This window comes from Nannospalax galili, unplaced genomic scaffold (genome assembly GCF_000622305.1).
Source record: "Nannospalax galili isolate Female #2095 unplaced genomic scaffold, S.galili_v1.0 scaffold323, whole genome shotgun sequence".
NCBI classification, from domain to species: Eukaryota; Metazoa; Chordata; class Mammalia; order Rodentia; family Spalacidae; genus Nannospalax; species Nannospalax galili.
In genome coordinates, this window is record NW_008350329.1 from 537,092 (window position 1) to 556,947 (window position 19,856).

General features: G+C 41.7%; 1 protein-coding gene across 2 annotated transcripts in view; it reads right to left on the reverse strand.

Moving 5' to 3' along the window:
* Positions 1-11,205: 11,205 nt before the first annotated feature.
* The window catches only part of Sh3rf3 (SH3 domain containing ring finger 3), a 363,624-nt gene continuing 354,973 nt past the window's right edge, over positions 11,206-19,856 (reverse strand). For both annotated transcript variants that reach the window (XM_029570648.1, XM_029570647.1), the window contains 2 exons: positions 18,353-18,687; positions 11,206-12,816 (listed from right to left, as the gene is read on the reverse strand). In XM_029570648.1, coding sequence (XP_029426508.1) covers positions 12,648-12,816; positions 18,353-18,687 — 504 coding nt within the window. In that variant the 3' untranslated portion in view covers positions 11,206-12,647. The remainder of the gene's footprint in view (positions 12,817-18,352; positions 18,688-19,856) is intronic.

Here is a 19,856-nt window from a genome sequence, read left to right on the forward strand (position 1 = left end):
TACAAACAGGTTAGAGATGTATGCACCAACATCTCAGTGTTAGTAGCAAAAACAATGAGTCTTTCTGTAAGAAACAGCATATTTTAGAATGAAATGGAGATCTCTTTTGAAGTAAAGTCATTCAATTTTATGTCTTACAGGGATTATACTGAGTTCAATATTGTATAACTATTGATTCAACAGCAAACCTAGAAATTTTATAGCCACTTTTGAAGGAGCTGTGTCTTTGCTCTTGAAACTGTTATTGGGCATGTTAAAGCTGTAATGATATGCTTCTTCTAAAAAAATAATATTTTTTAAAATGTAGGAAACAGCATATCTTGAAATGGAGATCTTCTTTAAAGGGTAAAAACTCATTCAATTTTATATCTTACAGGGTTTATACTGAAGTCAATATTGTATAACTGTATTAATTTAACTGCGAACCTAAAAATTTACAGCCACTTTTGAAAGAGATGTATCCTTGCTCTGGAGTGTGTTACTGAATATGGTAAAGCTATAATGAAATCCTTCTTCTAATCATGTGGTTATTAAATTTATTTAAAGAGTTAAAAAAATTCTTCAAAGCATAAAAATTTGCTCCTTAATAATTAGTAAATGTGAAAAACATTACCATTGAAAGCTACCCGATGACTTTATATCCATGCTCAGATGCCAAGGAGCTCAGAAAGTCACCGACTGTGCTAGTAATAATCAGATATATAGAGATTAGAAATGCACGTGCAAACATCTTATTGTCAGTTGCATTAAAAAAAATTTCTGTATGAAAACTGTGTATTTTAATAATGAAATGGAGATCTTTTTCAAAGTTTAAAACCTCATTTAATTTTATGTCTTATAGTGTTTATAGTGCATGCAATATTGTATAACTGTATTAATTCAACTGTAAACCTAAAAATTTACATCCAATTTTGAAAGAGATGCATCTTAGCTCTGGAAGTTGTTATTGAATATGTCAGTGCTGTTGTAATGAAATGCTTCTTCTAATTATGTGGTTATTAAATAAATAATTGAAAAAAGAGTTCTCCATACTGCCTTTCATAGTGGTTGCACAAGTGTGCAATCCCATGAACAGTGAATGAGTGTTCTCCTTTCTCCACATCCTCTTCAGCATTTGGTATCATTTGTTCTTTTGATCTTAGCCAGTCTTGCTGCGGTAAGATAAAATTTAAAGTGGTTTTGATTTGCATTTCCGTAATTACTAAGGATGTTAAACACATTTTAAGGTCTTTCTTAGCTATTTTATTTCTTCTTTCAAGAACTTTCTGTTCAGATTCATAGCACACCTTTTAATATGATTATTTGTTTTTTGACTCTGTTTTTTTAGTTCTTTATATATTCTGGATATTAATCCTCTATCAGCTGGGGAGCTGGTGACGATTTTCTCACACTCTGTGGGTTTCCTCTTCACTTCCTTGTTGATTCTTCTGCTGTACAGAAGAGGTCAAATTTGTCAATTGTTGGCCTTAATTTCTCAGAAACTAATGTCCAATTTAGAAAGTCTTTTCCTGTACTTATATCTTGTAGGAAACTGCTTATGTTTTCTTGTAACAGTTTCAGAGTTTCAGGTTTCATATTGAGGTCTTTGATCCATTTGGAGTTGACTTTTGTAAAAGGTGACAGATAAGTGTCTGATTTCATTCTTCTACAGGTGGAAATGCAATTTTTCCAGCACCATTTGCTGAAGATGCTGTTTTTCCTCCTGTGTGTGTTCTTGGCATCTTTATCAAATATTGGGTGGTTGAAACTGCATGTTCTCATGTTTGGGTCATCAATTATAGTCAATTGATCTATGTGTCTATTTTGTACCAGTACCATGCTGTTTTATGATTATAGCTCTATAATATAGTTTGAGATCTGGTGTGGTAATCCAGCCTGCATTGCTCTTTGTGCTCAGGATTGCTTTGGTTCTCCAGGGTCTCTTGTACTTCCATATGAATTTTAGGATAGTTATTTTTAATTCTGTAAAGAATGTCGTGGGGATTTTGATTGGAATTGCTTGAAGCTAAAGATTACTTTTGATTAAATGGCCATTTTCACAATATTAATTCTACCAATCCATGAGCACAGGAGGTTTTTCCATCTCCTGGTGTCATCCTCAATCACTTTCTTCAAATATTTAAAATTTTCATTGTAGAGATCTTTAATGTCTTTGGTCAGGTTTATTCCTATTTTTGAGGCTATTGTGAGTGGGAAGGTTTCCACTAACTCTTTTTTGGGGGCATCTTTTAGGTATAATATCATATCATCTGCAAAAGGGATAATTTGACCTCTTCTTTTCAAATTAGTACTCCTTTAATTTCTTTATCTTGTCTTATTGCTCTAGCAAGAGGTTCAAGCAATATATTAAAAAGGAGTGGAGTTGGTGGACAGCCTTGTATGGTTCCTGATTTCAATGGGAATGCTTCTAGCTTTTCTCCATTTAGGATGATGTTGGCTGTGGGTTTGTTGTATATAGCTTTAATTATTTTGAGGTATGTTCCCTCCAGTTCAATTCCCTCTAGGACTTTTAATATAAATGCATGTTGAATTTTGTCAAAGGCCTTATCTGCATCTATTGAGATGACCATGAGTTTCTTGTCTTTGAGTCCATTTATATGATTTATGACATTTTTTGACTTACATATATTGAACCATTCCTACATCTCTGGAATAAAGCCAACTTGATCATAGTGGATGATCTTTTTGATGTGTGTCTGTATGAAGTTTGCAAGTATTTTGTTGAAAATATTTGCATCTATGTTCATTAAGGATTTGGTAGTATCTTTACCTGGCTTTGGTATTAGAGTGATTCTGGCTTCATAGAAGGAATTTGGAAGTTCTCCCTCCATTTCTATCTTTTTGAATAAACTAAGTAGTATTGGATGTAGATCCTCTTTAAATGTCTGGTAGAATTCTGCTGTGAATCCAACTGGGCCTGGGCTTTTTTAGTTAAGTGGTTTTGTATTACTGTTTCAATTTCCTTATGTGTTATGGGTTTGTTTAAGCTGTTAATCACTTCTTGATTTAGCTTTGGTGATTCCTATGATTTTAGATACACATCCTTTTTTTTAGGTTTTTAAATTTACTAGCATATAGGTTTTTATAGTATTCCCTTATAATGTTCTGGATTTTTGTTTTCTGTTGTGATGTTTCCCCTTTCATTTCTGATTTTGCTGATTTAAGTTGCTCTTTATTTCTTTTGGTTAACTGGGCTAAGGGTCTCTCTATTTTGTTTATCTTTTCAAGAATTCATTGATTTTTGATTTTTTTGTATTGTTTTGTTTCTATTTCATTAATTTCTGCTCTGATTTTTGTTATTTCTTCTTGTCTTCTGGGTTTGGGTTTCATTTGTTGTTGCCTTTCAAGAGCCTTGAGTTGCGATGTTAAGTTATTTATTTGTGTTCTTCCTGGTTTTTTAATGCAGGCACTTAGAGCTGTAAACTTCCCTCTTAGGATTGCTTTTAAAGTGCACCAGAGGTTTTGTTGTGTTGTATTGTCCTTTTTGTTTAGTGCCAGGAGTAGTTTTATTTCTTTCTTAATTTCTCCTTTAATCTATTCATCATTCAGGAGTGTATTGTTTAATCTCCATGAGTTCACATATTTGCTAGGGTTTCTTCCTGTGTTGATTTTTTAAAATTTTATTTATTTTTATTTTATGTGTATGTGTGTATTGCCTGCATGTAGGTAAGTGCACCTGTGTCATGCAATGCCCATGGAGGACAGAAGAGGCTGTTGGATCCCATGGAACTGGAGTTATGGATAGTTGTTAGCTGCCATGCAGGTGCTGGGATTCGAACCCAGGTCTTCTGCTCCAAACAACCAGTGTTCTTAACCACTGAGCCATCTCTCCAGCCCCTCCTGTGTTGATTTTAAGCTTTCTTATATTGTGGTCTGATAAAGTGAATGGAATTATTTCAATTTTTTTGGTATTTGTTGAAGCTTGTTTTGTGCCCCAGTATGTGGTCAGTTTTGAAGAAATTTTCATGGGGTGCTTAATAGAAAATATATTCTTTGGTGCTTGTTTGGTGCTGTTAGGTCCATTTGATGTATAGTACTTCTTGATTCAGATGTCTCTCAGTTTATTCTTTGTCCTGTTGACCTGTCTAATGGAGACAGTGGGGTACTGAAGTCCCCTACTATTAGTGAATTGGGATTAATTTGTGTCTTAAAGTCCTTTAGTACTGTTTTTATGAAGTTGGGTGCATCTGAGCTTGGTGCATATATGTTCATGATTGGAATATCTTCTTGTCAATTGTTCCTTTGATCAGAATGAAGTGGCCCTTTTACTCTTCTGATTAGCTTTACTTTGAAGTCTATTTTGTCAGATATTAGAATGACAACTCCTGCTTTTTTCTGAGTACCATTTGCTTGGAATATTTTTTTTCCATCCTTTCACCTTAAGATAGTGCCTGTCCTTAAAGGTGAAATAGGTTTCTTACAGACAACAAAAAGATGGATTTTGTTTCTTTTTAAAAAATATTTTATTATTTTTATTTTATGTGTATTCATGTATTGCTTGAATGTAGCACCCGTGTCATGCAGTGCCCGTGGAGAAAAGAAGAGACTGTCAGATCCCCTGGAATTGGAGTTACAGAAAGTTTTTAGCTACCATATGGGTGCTGGGATTCAAACCCAGGTCTTCTGCAAGAACAGTCAGTGTTCTTAACCACTGAGCCATCTCTCCAGCCCCGTATTTTTTGCTTAATCCATTCAACTAGCTCATGTCTTTTGACGGGGGGGGGGGGGTTCAGTTCATTGATATTTAAAGTTATTTTTGAAAGATGTGTATTGATTCTCATAGTTTTAATTTCTGTTTGCATTCTTGGTCTAACTGCATTTTCACAGTTATACCTTCATTTAGTTTCATTCTGATACCCTTTGGGTATAATCATTCCTTTCTTCAGCTCTTTGTATTGCTTCAAGAACTCTCTGAAGGGCTGGTTTTGTGAGAGTGAATTCTTTTAGTGTATTTATATCATGGAAGATTTTTCTTTCCCCTTCAACTATAATAGACATTTTTGCTTGGTAAGGTATTCTGGGTTGGCAACTGTGTTCATTTAGAACTGGGAATACTTTGGTCCAGGCTCTTTGACTTTCATAGTGTACACTGAAAAGTCAGCTGTAAGTCTGATGAGTTTTCCTTTATATGTGACTTGGTTTTCTTTTGAAGCTTTCAGTATTCTCTCTTTGTTCTGTATGTTTAGTGTTTTACTATGGTATGCCTTGGGGAGTTTATTTTATAGTCCTGCCTATTTGATGTTCTATGTGCTTCTATGTGCATGTATTTCTTTAATATTGGGAAATTTTCTTTTACAGTCCTGTTGAAGATCTGGTCCATACTGTTATCCTGAGATTCCTCTCCTTCATCTACACCTATGATGCATAAATTTGGTCTTTTCATGGTGTCCCACATTTTCTGCATATTTCATTCCTTTGTTTTCTTAAATTTTTCATAACCGTTGCTTGAGCAGTCCAATTCATCAACTTTATCATCTAGTCTTGATATTCTGTTTTCCATTTCATTCATTCTCTTGGTGAGGCTTTCTCCTGTCATTTCTAATTGGCTTATTGAGTGCTTCACTCCCTTTTTCATTTCTGCCTGAGTTTTCTGCAATATTTCTTTTTTGTGAATTCAGTCAGAAGTTTATCCCTATTTTCTTTTAGTTCTTTTATTTGTGTTTTCTAAATTCATTGAATTCTTTGATCATGTTTATAACTGTTCTTTGGAATTCTGTGTCCTGGCCTATCTCTAGGGGGTTCACATTGTAGAATTCCTCTATAGGATTGTTGGTACTTGGTGCAGACATATAAATTTGATTTTTCATGTTATTATTTTTCCATTGTGACTTTGGTGTGTGGATTTCTTTTGTTGTTACTGATTCTGCTGTGAGACTTGAGCCTTCCTTTGTTGAGTTTAAGTCTGTTTCTGTTTGTGTACTTGATGTGCCTTTACTTTTCTTATGGTGTTTGAAAAGCTGTTTGGTCTAGGCTTCAGGTTCTTTCTTTTGATTCTATATTGGAGGGGCAAGATGGCTCTAGTCCAGCTACTCAGGAGTTCCCACTGAGGCCCCAGTCAGATGAGGATCAGATGCTCTCAGGTTTCCTCTGAAGGTCTGGGCTCCTCTAGCCAGCAGGCACAGTACAATTTGGAAAGCTTGGTTAGTGGAAGTTGGATTCATGTGATCTCAGGCAGTCTGCAAGTCTGGGCCCCTACTAAAGTGTAGAGAAGCCTAACACTGCAGCAGGGGCTGTAGGTGGTCCCAATATAGGGGGATGGACAAGGCACAATTTGAAAACTTCACTGCCTTGCAGAGTTAAGAGTGTGGTCCAGAGATCTGGGGTGCTATAAGAGCAAAAGTGGACCTGTGCCTATGGCTACAGAGTGAACAGGTTGTGGGGTCCAAGAGATTGGAGTTGCTCAGGTTGTAGGGGAGTCAAGGTGCTGTGGGTGAGATTAGACTTACCAGGGAAGAAGGCTGGTCTCTGGAGTCCCAGGCAAGTTGGGGGTGGGGACAGCCAGGATAGAAGGTTGGTCTCAGATATGCAAAGTCAGGTTTGGAGACTGGCTGTGAAGGCTCTAAGAAACTAGACTGAAAAATTGAACTGGTCTGGGTGCAGGGGATCAGGATGCAGTGGGTGGGTCTGGACTAAGAGTGTAGTCCAGAAATCTGGTGTACTAACAGTAGAAGCAGGCCTGTGCCAAAGGCTGGAAGAACAGGATGTGGGGATGGGGCAGGTTATTAATTTTAAATCTCTGATTTTTTTTAATGTTCACAGCTATAACAATTCCTCCAAGAGCTGCTTTTGCTATATCCCAAAGGTTGTGATAAGGTTGTGTGTTCATTTTTATTTTATTTTAGGAGATTTAAAATTTTTCCCTGATTTCTTCAATGACCACTGATCACTCAGAGTGTATTTTTCAATCTCCATGCACTTGTGTAGTTTCTAAAATTTCTCTTGCTATTGACTTATAGTTTTATTCCACTATGATCTAATAAGGTACAAGAAGTTTATTTATTTAATATTTATTATAACTTCTTTATGACTTAAAATGTGATCTATAGAGAAACTTTAGAGAAAGGTCCCTGGCTCGCTGAGAAGTCTGTATAGGTGTTGAGTGGGCTGTTCAATAGCTGACTATCCAGTCAATTTGATGTATGCTGAATTTTAACTCTGAAGATTCTTTGTTGATTTAGTAACTGGATGATTTATCTAGTGATAAGAGTAGGACATTGAATTCATCCACTATTAATATATGAATTTATATTTTTATGTCCAGTAGTGTTTATTTTGTGGAAACCAGTGATCCAACATTTGGTGTGTGTATATTTACAATTATAACATTTAGATAGATTTTTTGCATTAGTGATATGTGCTGGATTTCTTTATCTGTTCTGGATAATTTTGGTTTGAAATCTACTCCTGCTTGGCTTGGGCTTCCATTTTCTTGTTTTATTGACTTCATGTGTGTGTGTGTCTTTGTCAGCGAGGTGAGTTTCTTATAGTCAAGATAGTTGGGTCTTGATTTTAATCCAATTAGATAGTCTACATCTTTTATTTTAGTGTGCGTATGTGTGTGTATGTGTACAGTGCACATGCCCTGGTGTGTAAGATTATTTACATTTATCATTATTATTGGCAGATTTTTCTGATTCCCGTAATCTGTTTCCCTGGTTGGTTCTGTTATTGTCTTTTTATTTCCCACCTTAACTATATTAGATGCTGTCTGGTTTATTGAGATGGACATGATTATTTCCTTTCTCATTATTTTTGATATTTATTCCCTCATGAAATTTACTCTTTCTTGTACTCTTATTGTTAAGATTGTCTTCCTCCTCTGTGTAATTTTTTTTTTCATGAATAAAACGGAGATGGTTTTTAAAAGGTTTTGGGGCTGGAGAGATGGCTCAGTGGTTAAGAGCACTGACTGCTCTTGCAGAGGATCTGGGTTCGATTCCTAGTACCCACATGACAGCTAACAAATTGTAACACCAATTCCCCTGTAACACCAGGGGAATCCAATGCCCTCTGCAGGCATTGCACGGAATGGGTGCACTTACACACATGCAGCAATGCCCTCAATACATGCAAAAAAAAAAATGTTTCAGGGTTGAGGAGATGGCTCAGGGGTAAAGTAAAGTGCCTACTGTGCACATATAAGCACTTGAGTGCGCACTCTGAGAACCCACATAAAACACATGTCTGAAATCCCAGGGCTTCTATGGTGAGATGGGAAATAGAGAAAGAGGAGTCTCCAGAAGGCTGTAGGCCAGCTAGCCTGGCACATGCCATGGTGAACAAGAGACCCTGTTTCAAGATGGAAGGCAAGGACCAACACCTGAGTTTGCCCTCTGTCTTCCACATGTGCACCATGACTCATACATGCCCGTGCACACACACACATATATACATATATATACATATATACCAATTCAAACATGTATTTAATGTACCTACCCTACCAGCTTAACTTCACAGTACACTGCAGAGCATTGGCTGTTTCCCCCATGATTACAGCGCTGATAGAGCTGCAGCTTCCTGCCACTGCCTAGTAACAAAAGAGAGCATGGTGCTGTATATTGCTTGCTCCAGGACAAACAAACAGATTAAAAACTTGAAGTGTGGTTTCTCCTAAATATATATTGGTTTTTAAGCATCATAAAATTGGGAAACCACAAGTTCAAAAATCATGACAAGAACAATCTGTTCAGTCTCCCCTCCACTCATCGGAAAAGCTTATAGGGGTCTGCAAGCCTAGGCCTTTCGTATGTACAATATGGAGGCCTCCAGCCAGTTTGTCTGCCTTTCCCAGGATGCTCTCAACACTCTTTAGGTGTTTATGACATTACCTTCCTTGAACCATGGCTGATTGTTCATTGTCTTTGCAGCTCTGCTGAGGACAGCTATCATCTTGATACAGCACAGAGTTATCTGGGGGAGTTTTATCTGAGGAATTTGTCTCAATTAGACTAATCTGTGGGCATGTCTGTTGCTAATTGATTCAGGAGGACCCAGCTCACTGTGGGCAGTACCATCCCTGCACAGGTAGGCCTGGGATGCATAAGAAAGCTAGCTGAGCAAACCAGGAGAAGTAAGCCAGTAAGCAGTGTTCTTCCTCTTCTGCTTCAATTCCTCCTGCCTCCAGATTCCTGCCTTGAGTCCTGGCTCTGACTTTCTGACTGTGATCTCAGCTAAAAAGTCAATGAATGCTTATTTCAGGAAACATACTGTCTGACACATTTCAGGACGGTAGTCTTCCAGGTGTCATCTGTTTGACTGATGTGGAACAGACAATTCTGGAGTCCCTTCCTAGACTTCCATCCTGTACTCCAGGAAACAACTCCCTGTGGCTTAGGTATCTGGAAGCCAGACAGACAAAAACAGAGCTGGCAATTTGCCAAAATTCATACTGGGTATTTCTGGGTAACACTGACTGTAAGAAAGGAAGCCTGGCTGGTCCAGGAACATGCACCCCTGGAAGGGAACTAAGATACCTCTGAACCCTTGCACAGTGGCTTCTGTCATCCAGTGTGTGCTGGGTACAGATTATGATCAACATCACTGCTTGCGGCTTCCTGGTCTCCTCACTGGTCCAGTCCTGATAAGACACAAACCTAGTGTTCCTCATGAAGGAGCACAAGGTGGCAGGTATGAGTCTTGGGGCTGGCACGGGCACACAGGCAGTACCTTCTCAATGCTGTCCTGCCTAGAGACTGACATTTCTGCTCAGGCTCACATCCTCTGCTCCAACCTCATCATTCCCAGCATCCAGACACACAGCCTCTCCATGTTCATTTTTATTTAAAGACTCAGAAACACAGGCATCATAGTTTATCACTACTGTCAATTCATCCAAAATCACACAGTGACATTGGTATATAATAGAAAACATTTTATGTGTGTGAATTGTGCAAAGTACAAAGATTTCCCAGGTGGTCTGCTGGAATGGTTTTGGGGTGCCTAGCCTGGCTTTCACGCCCCACTACAGACCATCCTGTCTGCGTCCCATGATCCTTCTGTCTTCTGGAGACCGGGCTATCCTGTTTCCTTGGTGACCAGTTATCTTACTAAGTGCTGTGAACTATTTAAGAAAATCACCTTGACCACCAGATGCCACTGCATAACTAAGAAGTATATGTTACAGGCCAGGATGGAATTCAAAGGTTCCAGACGAGGTGCTGGCTTCATCTTGGTAGGCAAGACATGTGTCCTTGAGGGAAAGGTGACCTCAGGAAAAGGACTTCTCTCCTGCTCTTGCCTGTGGAATACATGTTTTTGAATGCCACAGGACCTGACAGTGTTCAAAATAATCAGGACACAGTTCTGGCTATGTCTTTCAAAGATCCCCACCTAAGAATGAGCCCTGGGGCCGCATTCTTCTCCCCAAGGTGGTTCCAGTGTCCATCTTTGACTCTGCTAGCAGAGGGGCCAGCTCATGTTCTCCAAAGATATCTTCCTACCTGCCCCAGCTCTTTCTCAACCTGTTACCTTCTTATCATTAAACGGCTGGGCACATTCCTATGGAGAACGCCATGTGGGGACAGGCTGGGAGAAGAAAGTAGGTCCACATTAGTCTATCCTATTGGCTGAGAACTACTTTCCTTTAAGGAAAAATAAAAGACTATTTTACTATTTGGAAACTCAGGCCAGTTCTGATTCCACTGAAAACACATCTCTCCCAGGGTGTAAATCTGTGGGCTTCCTTGATGGCAGCATGAATTTAAATATACCTGGGTCTTTTGTGCATGGGTGGGCAAGTAATTTGTCAGTGAGTGACTAAATACCTTCCGGTTGTCACTAACCTCCACATACAGGAATCGCTATGCCAAAGTTCCTCTTTGGCTCAGAATAATTTTCTTATGTCCAATAAGTCTATTATCATCTGGAGGAAGGAAGACTTTCTCTAGGTGTCATTACTTCCACTCTTTCATATGACAGCCACCTGGAAGTCACAACTAGCTAAACTCTGTTCCCACATAGGGACTTTGAAGATAAGTGTCCTTGTTTTATCCTGAAAACCAACCCTAGCCTCTGCAACCAAAGGCTAATTGTTCAGCCTAACTTGGGTCTGAGTGCGTTTGTAAAAATGCATACAGAGGCTCACAAATTGCTAGTTTTAAAAAATATTCTATTTTTATTTTATGTGTATGCCTGTATTGCCTGCATGTAGGTAAGTGCACTCGTGTCATGCAATGCCCGTGGAGACAGAAGAGGCTGTTGGATCCCCTGGAACTGGAGTTATGGGACAGTTGTTAGCTGTCATTTGGGTGCTGGGATTAAAACCCAGGTCTTCTGCAAGAACAGCCAGTGTTCTTAACCGCTAAGCCATTTGTCTCCAGCCCCACAAATGACAAAAATGTGTTCCTGAAGTGTGAATCTCACACTTGCTGACAGAGCCCTTCAGGGCCAGCTTCTTAGGAAGCAAGCTTTGTGCCAATGGATTTATGGGAAGGCCTTGGGATCAAACGAGCCCTTCCCCTCTCCCTTTGCAGCAGCTCAGGCCCTACAAGCTGTAGCCATGCCTCAGATTCTTGTTCTCACTGTACCTTTGGTCTCTAGAACAGAAACCAAATTTGCAAGGTGGTGATCAGGGTTGTGGTAAAACTATGTTTTGATGGGAAGAAATTTTTTTAAGATGTTAGCTGTAGTCATTCTCTCTGATGCAATCAAAGGAAGTTTCTTTTTCCTAGGCTGGGGCCAACCCGCATGCTCTTTTTACGGCCACATGGGAGGGCAGGATCCCTGAAAGTTTCTAGTTCTGGGAATCATGATCATTCCTCTCTAGGTAGTGCTGGGCGTTTAGGCTGTCTCCAGTTCCCTGCAACCATCTCAGCAGACCCTCACACCTCACGGAACACTGGCCAACAATCTCATGTTGAGGACAGGAACTCCTCAGTGTGCACCAAACTTCATATGGAAAATATATAAAACTTCCCTTTGATGTCACCTCAGACACTTTTTCTTTGAAGCTTACCCAAATAATTTCTAGTTTTACAAAAAATCAGCACCAGATGTATGAAAAATAGGCAATGTCTGACCTATTAGAAATATATAAAGTCTAAGGGTTGTACATTAAAAAGATGCCATAGGAAGGAAGCAATTCAGAGAGACATTGGTGGTGAAACAGAAGGTGTTCCTTATAATCCTGGCAGGAGACAAAGCCTCAGGGATTCTGCTCTAGTGCCCAACAGGACCCCACTGGCACACTATGGGAGATTCACAGGCCTCATATGAGGCTTCTGAACCATAAATGCCCTTGCTACTGGCCCAGTGGTGGGTGACCGAGGTATATAGAGTGATGATGCCCAGAGCAGCCAGGAAAGACATTTTTCATTGCTATCAGCCCCAGCCCATGGCCCAGCCCTGTAGCCTCCCCAGCTCCCAACCTTGCACAGACAGCTAGTACCACTTCAACTGCTGGATGGCATATAGGTGCCTTTGCCCATGTGGTTAACTTCTCTGTCCTGATGCTCATTCAGATTCATCGCATGATCTTGAAGGACACCCATGTGTGCTTTTGGTTAGGGCTTCTTCACATGAAAGCTCAACTTTCACAATCAAGACCCTGCCCCAGTCCAGTTTTCTTGACAGGTGCCTTAGAAAGGCCCTGGACCCTAGGCGGTGAGGCTGCCTCTACTGGCAGGGCTGGGCAGGAGCAGTAGCCCTCAGAAGCTCTCCACAAAGCTGCCTGGGAAGAGGCCTGTACGGCCATTCCGTTGCAGAGTCCCCTTGAACCAGCCGTCCTCACGCTTCTTGTGCACGAAGACAATATCACCTTCTTTGAGCTCAATCTCTGCTTCGCTCTGTGGAGGGTAGGAGACCACCACACGGTACCTGGGAGGACAGAAGGCACAGCGTGTAAGCCTAGAAACAGGTTGCACCTTCTGTGCCCTTGCAGCCCACCTGCCCACTCCTGGTTCTCTCTTCCCTCTTCCTCTCTCTATGAAAATTCTTACAATTTGGGGTTACTTTTCAGTTTGTAAAATTTTTTTGATTTATTTATTTTTATTTTATGTGCACCTGTGTCATGCAGTGCCTACAGGGGGCAGAAAGGGTTGTCAGATTCCTGGAACTGGAGTCACGGATGGTTGTTAGTTGCTACTGTGGGTGCTGGGATTCAAACCCAGGTCTTCTGCAAGAACAGCCACTGCTCTTAACTGCTGAGCCATCTCTCCAAGCCTAAGTTTGTAAAATTTTTTATTTATGTTTAATTTTTTTCCAACCCCCTTTTTTCATTTGTTGTCTAATTTCCCTATGAGTTATTGTTCAGGGAATTGCCAGGGTGGTTGGTCACCAGAACCAGCTAGTAGGACCACATGCTTTCACTGTAGGACCCAGAAAAATCATGCTGGGACTAGAGGGCAATTTCCTTTCTATTGGCAAGCCCTCACAGTGCCTGAAGGTACAATGCTGTGCAGGCTGCTGAGGGAGAATTGGCATCAGCAGTCTTACTTGCTGTGGACTCTGCATACTACACTACCAACTGGCCAAGCAAGATGCGTCAACGGGTGCAATAGTGGCAAGTCTACTATAAGGGTAACTAACCAGTTTCTGCTTAGAATTGAGGCCCGCTCCACAGGAGGGAATTTATGTCTTATATTGCAAACCTGGTCAAATGCAATGACTGGAGAGGTCATAGGCTCTAGTGAGGAAGCTACAGTTGTTTTGTTAAATGGACATGGTGTGCTCATCAAATTGCCTTCTAAATAATTATATTATTATGTTTATCTCCATAGATGAGTGCTTCTGCCAGGTTTGTTTGTTTGTTTGTTTGAACAGTGGCCAGTGATAACTGCAGAGACTCACACTTGGTCACAATGCTGAGGATAAGAAACAGTTAGATGCTCAGCCACAAATGAGACATCTATATCACATGGAAGAGAGGGAAGAAAGAATGCGGGAGCTGGAGGATATTGTGGGATGCTATCTTTTGGGCATGGCTCTTTAAAATTTTATTTTGATCCTTTGACAGTTTCATATAAGTACACAATGAATTTTAGGCTTTCTCACTCCCTATTGCCTTGCATTATTCCTCCCCTCTTTCCTCTCCACAAGTCCCCTTCCAACTTTCACATCTTGTTTGCATGTGAGACCAACCCACTGAGTTTCATAGATTTGGCCTGTGTCACTCTTGAATTCTTGATTCTTGTGATCACCTGCGCAAGGGTATTGTCACAGGGTGTTATCAATAGGATGTTGGAAGGGGAATTCAGAAGGCCCCATTCATCTCTGAGGATTTACTGGCAGTTAATGGATGCTGGGAGAGGGAGAGAGATTTTCTTCATGATGTGGCCACTGGTAAGGTACCCATGTGCCTATAAATAACCTCTGAGCCATGCTATTATAAACAACCCTAATGAAACTCATTCAGTCTCCAAAAAGAAACCAAGAAAGGCAAGAAAGTAGAAGGGAGGACTTGTTGGGAAGAGGAAGGGAATCAGGGAATGGGAGGACAAAACAGGGGAAGGGGTGGCTAAATATCAAAATGCATTATACTTATGTATGAAAATGCCACAATGAAATTTGGTATTATGTATAATTAACATATGTTGACAAAACTTTTTAAGAGAGATTTTTCTTTGTGTTCTTTGGGCCACAGACTCAAGATACAGCCATTTTCTTGTTTAGTTGCCAGATCCCTACCTAGCCTCTCCACTTCCCATATTCCTGCCCACCTGCCCTGGTCTTACATCAGGAGGTATACCTGGGCCTAAAGCACCTCGTGGTGGTACCTTGTTAGAGCTCCAGGCTCTGAGGTGAGTAGAAACTGCTTCAGTCCTGGGGCACAGGCTAGGGACTTGGCTTGCTCTTTTCTGGATTTGTGACCCTGGGATTTTGTCATAACTTGTCTGTGTGCCAGTTTCCTCATCTCTAAAACAAGGTTCTTCACCTGGGCTACCACCTTTCATGGGGAAGTGGATGGGGCCCCACCTAGTCTGAAAAGTGTTTTGAAAGTTGTTTTGGTCAAATGCTCATTATTTTTAAATGTGCTCCCCAAATCAAAAAATATACAACCTGAGGCCTGAACAGCCTGAGGTCACATCATCAGTGCTAACAAAGCCCATTTCTCCCATACATCATTTTCCACAAGACTTGGGCACACCCTGTAGCCTCCAAGGCCTGAAGTCCTTTTTGGACCACTATAATATAAACCAAAACCAGATACAGGACCTTCTCTGTTTCTGCCTGCCAGCTGCCTGGGGGCATGCAGCTCTTCCAGTTCCAACCAGGTGAAGCTGTGAGAGGGCTCTAAGCAGTGACAGGCTTGCCTAGATATGAGACTACCTCCTTTTCAAGGACCCAGAGCCTTGGGGACCACATAGGCCAGGCCTGACTAGGCTGTGGTCCTAATAACACTCCTTCACCAACTCCAGCCCTCTTGAGCCCTCTGGGACTTCATCTTTCTAAGCCTTTCCTTGTCCTATAAAGGCTTGAATAAACACAGCTTCTAGCAGCTCGAGGCTGAGTTTCTAAGATGCTCCTTGTCTCACTTAATGTTCCTTCCTGAAAACCCTCAGATTTGCCAGAGCTACTCTTTGTTCCAGCAAAATAGGGATCAAGACCTTTTGACCTCTGAATGAGGGCAGTCCCCATTTCACTCCAGATTCCAGCCTAGATGCCCTCTCAGGGACCAACACCCCTTCTGCTTCCTGTGAATGTTCGCTTCTGACTCTCCTGAGTCCCCACTCATCCCTGTTCCTTAGAAATGCCTAGTCACTTGGGTGTAAACTTGGTTTCTATTCATGCCAGACTCTTCCCTACTACAAAGTATATTGTGTTACTGATGGCAATATGTGCAGGAGGAAAGAGGGTGGAGTGGCTATATTCCCCTGAGGACCAGCCACCTTCTCTGTGCCTGCTCTGGTGCCCACTCTTCACAGTCCCTGCTTGGCAGGATGTTCCTACCCCTACCTTCTGCTTCTGGGCCCCTATGGTACTGAAGGAGCTTTGCAGGACATATGTGCCTGATAACTACATCCTTGGGCCCTTAGGGCAGGTGACAGTCACTTCTGCAGCAAAGTGGAAAATGGCCCCGGGTCATTTATTGTGTTGTGTGTCCTAGTTTCTATACACCAGAATCAGAGGCTCTGGACACTGAGTCCCCTGAGCATCTCTTAGCACAGCCAGCTGCTGGGATGATGATGGCCTCTTTCAGGATCTCCATTGGTGTGGCTGTGGGTGGGCTGGGGACAGCCCAAGGAAGATAAAAGGTGAAGGGGCAGCTCACCGCCCTCAAACCTGAGCTGATAGGCCAGCTTCAGGCCCTGTCACCATCACAGTGTGAGGTGACAGCAGTACTGGCCTCTTTATTCTACCCCTTCTCCATGTAGAGAACACTAGGAAATGTGATTTTAGGTCAAATCCTGGGCCTCTGGGGCCCCCAGCACAGGTCTCAACTGCCAGTTTTTATATCCTTAGAGGGGATTTCTTCAGAAAGGACCTTCATGTAGCAGTCTAGGAAGACTGGTTATGGTGCTTAATCTTTATAACTCCAGGACTGGGAGGAGCTGGCCCAGACTCAGGAAGAAACCCAGGGCCTTCTCCAAAGCAAGCTGCAAAATGAGTTCCCTATACAGGCCATTAGGCCCAGAATCCCTTGCGTTCTGGGATGGAGGTACCCTAGCCTTGGTAGCTAGACCACAGTTATATCTTCAGTTCCAATCTGTCTGGGCTTCGCAGACACCTGGTAGCTCCGGGTCACTCTCTCCCCACCCACCGATGTGCAGACGGAGACTGTGATTCCTTATAGGGACTGTGACTAGCCATGATTTTAGGCTCTCTGGTCAGAAAGCCCTCAGTTAAATCTCTCATTCAGCTGCTAGCCAGCTGTGGCACCTTGAGCAAAGTTCTTACCCTTTCACAGAACATCAGTTATTTCAGCTGAAAATGAGGATGCTGAATTAATAAGGTTCCTAAGGGGGATTTAATGGATAATGCACATTGTGCACTCAGGAAATGCTGGTTTTATAGAGCTATGTGCAAAGCCAGGCTATCCTGGTGTCAATGGCAGGAACTCATGACAACTGTGAGTGCCAATCCTTCCAAGAACCCTCAGTGGATGTTAACCACTGTTACTCTAACTGTGAGTGTCAATACAGATGTACATCTTCAGTAATCATTAGACGTTAGTAACAGTGGTTCATGCTGTCCTTCTAGGGCTCTGCAGAGACTGGTCTCCCGATGATTCTGCATCACCACAGATGCATCTCAAAAGCACTAGAACTTTGGCATGTGACTGTGTGGTCTCAGAACTAAGGTTGTTATTAAAGTATGATATGGTTAAAACATAAAATGAAAGATTTCATATTAGAAAGTCACAGGAAAGCTGAATTTGATCCCTACATAGAGCTTTCTGAAGCACCAAGCTGTTTGTGTATATCTGGTCTCTGGCGGCCTTCGCACTGCACAGCGGAGGTGATGAATTACTACAGACATCCTATGGTCCACAGCATCAGTAATATTTACTATTTGACAGAAACTCTGTGTGACTCCTGATCTAGACACACCCTTGCCTGCTCAATGTCTGGCATCGGGAGCCCTGTTCTCTGAGATCAGCATGTAGGTAGGGTAGCATCTATGTTTTCTGGCTCAGATACAAGTATAGTTGATCAGGGAACGGACCAACAGAAATGCCAGAATTGCTATCTTAGGATGTGTTTCATGTTTTTATTATTTAAGCGATATTCCAATGAGTAGAGACTGGGCAGTGGTCGCATCTATCACATCTCCACAAGGTCGTCCCCTCTTGTAGTGATTAGGATACAAACTCAAACACACAGATCCACTCACTGAGATAGGAGCCCCCACCACTTGGAAAACTCAGGCATCTATTGCCCCTTAGCAGGTCACATCACTGTGTCTCAGTTTCCAAATCTGTAAAACTCAAGTTTGAACTACATGAAATTACTAGGTTGGGTTAAAAAAAAGGGGGGGGTGTATATTGGAAAATTTGAATAGTTCATTTTAATGAACTGTACACCCTTGACGCCAATGATGAGTAACATTTTATAACTAAAATTTCATAGTGTCCTGAGGTCCAAAGAACATCTGTGAGGCACAGGCCTGCAGGGGACTTGGTTGAAGGGTTAATTCTAGGGCCAGCCAGGGTTAGGAGAACCCAGTGCCCTAAATATTTGTGCTCTGAGACACACTGATTCTGATACATTTCCTCATGAATTACTTAGAAGCCCAAATTCAGGAAGCAGGCAGACTGGAAAGAAGAAATATGTTCCAGGTCCTGGATAAAGAGGGCATCTAGTAAAACCGACCCTCCGGAAACCCTATTTTACCCATTCCTCAAGAGGGCTTCAGAATTCAGGGGTTACCCTAAAAAAGTGGCCACACAGATGCAAAGCCCTCACTTCCTTACCTCTCTCTGGGTAGCGGCTTAGGCTCAGGATGGATGGCGGCCATAGATAGAGTTGCATGCCGAGAGGGGGATAAGGAGAAATTCAGATCCAAGGATCCTGCCTTTCTGTGCAGTGGCTCCAGCCCCATGGCCCCCTGCATCTCGCTCTCTATGGGGCAGGAACCTGCCCTGCCATGGATGGATACTGGGGACACTTCAGGACCCATGGCGCCTTGCAGTGAGGCATCCATGGCTGATTGGGGATCATGGGTTGGAGATACTGATGGTGGGGAGCGTGGCTTCTTCTTGGTAGATGCCCCAGCAAGCAGTTTCAGCAGCCCACTCTTCTTCTCTCTCTGCAGAAACACAAAAGATTGAAACCAAATGGGTTAGTACTTCTAGAACGCACACCATCCTATGTAGAGCTTTAAAGATAATCCCATGAAGCTGGTCAGAAGAAAACAAAGCCATCCGAAGGCTTTATTTTTCCTTTCTTTATTGAAACCTGGCAAGAGTGTCTCATCAGGCACAGGGGGCAGACTATGAACAGCTTCCATGGAACACTGCAGGCTGGAGAGCCCACAACACAGGCCTCCCCATTGCAGGACCCACAGGCAACTTCATGGCCATGTCAGAGGTGCCCAGAGTCAGTAGTGATTGCTTTGTTCTCCAGGACAGTTATTGTTTCTATTGGGGCTTCATATGAAGTTGGGGTCACACTGGAGCCTTTCTCTTCTGAGGGGAATTCTGGAGAGTCTTCATGTCCTGTGCTACTAATACCAAACAACCCTCTAAGAAAATTGCAAAAGGCTAATTGAATATGGGGCAGGGCAAGGACAGCGGCTGCAGGCAGGAGATGTGGTCAGATGTCTCCATACCAAGGAGATAAAGTAGAGCTTCTGAGCTATATCAGGAGAACATCCTGTGCACACACATAAACACACACACACACACACACACACACACACACACACACCATACAATCTACTTATAGTCCACTTTAAAAGGCTCACTACCTGGAACTCTAACATTAAAAAGAGATTTTGGAGGCCCTGGGGATATAGATCAGGGGTAGAGCACTTGACTAGAATGCAGAAGCCCCTGGGTTTCATCCCAAGCAGCTCAGAAAATATACCTTTGAAGACACTTATTCATACTGCACTTTAAGACATATAAATGATAAAATATTTTTTTATTATTAAGATTGAGACCCTCTTAATGCATTTGCTTTATGGTACACCAGTATAAAAATATATTCAAAGGAAAAAGAAATTTAAAACAAAGATCTTTTTTCATTGATAAAGGTCTTATAGAAAATTGTCACATGGAATAGAATTTGATGCTTAATAAGCAATATCAAATGTTTCAGGGATACTGTGCATTTCATCGAAATTCATTTCTTTAGTTCCTTTATTTTTTGAGAAGATATCTTGCTTTGTAGCCTAGGCTGTCCCAGAACCTTTGGTCCTCCTGCCTCATCCTCCTTAGTAGCTGGAATTACAGGCATTCACTACCACACCTGGAA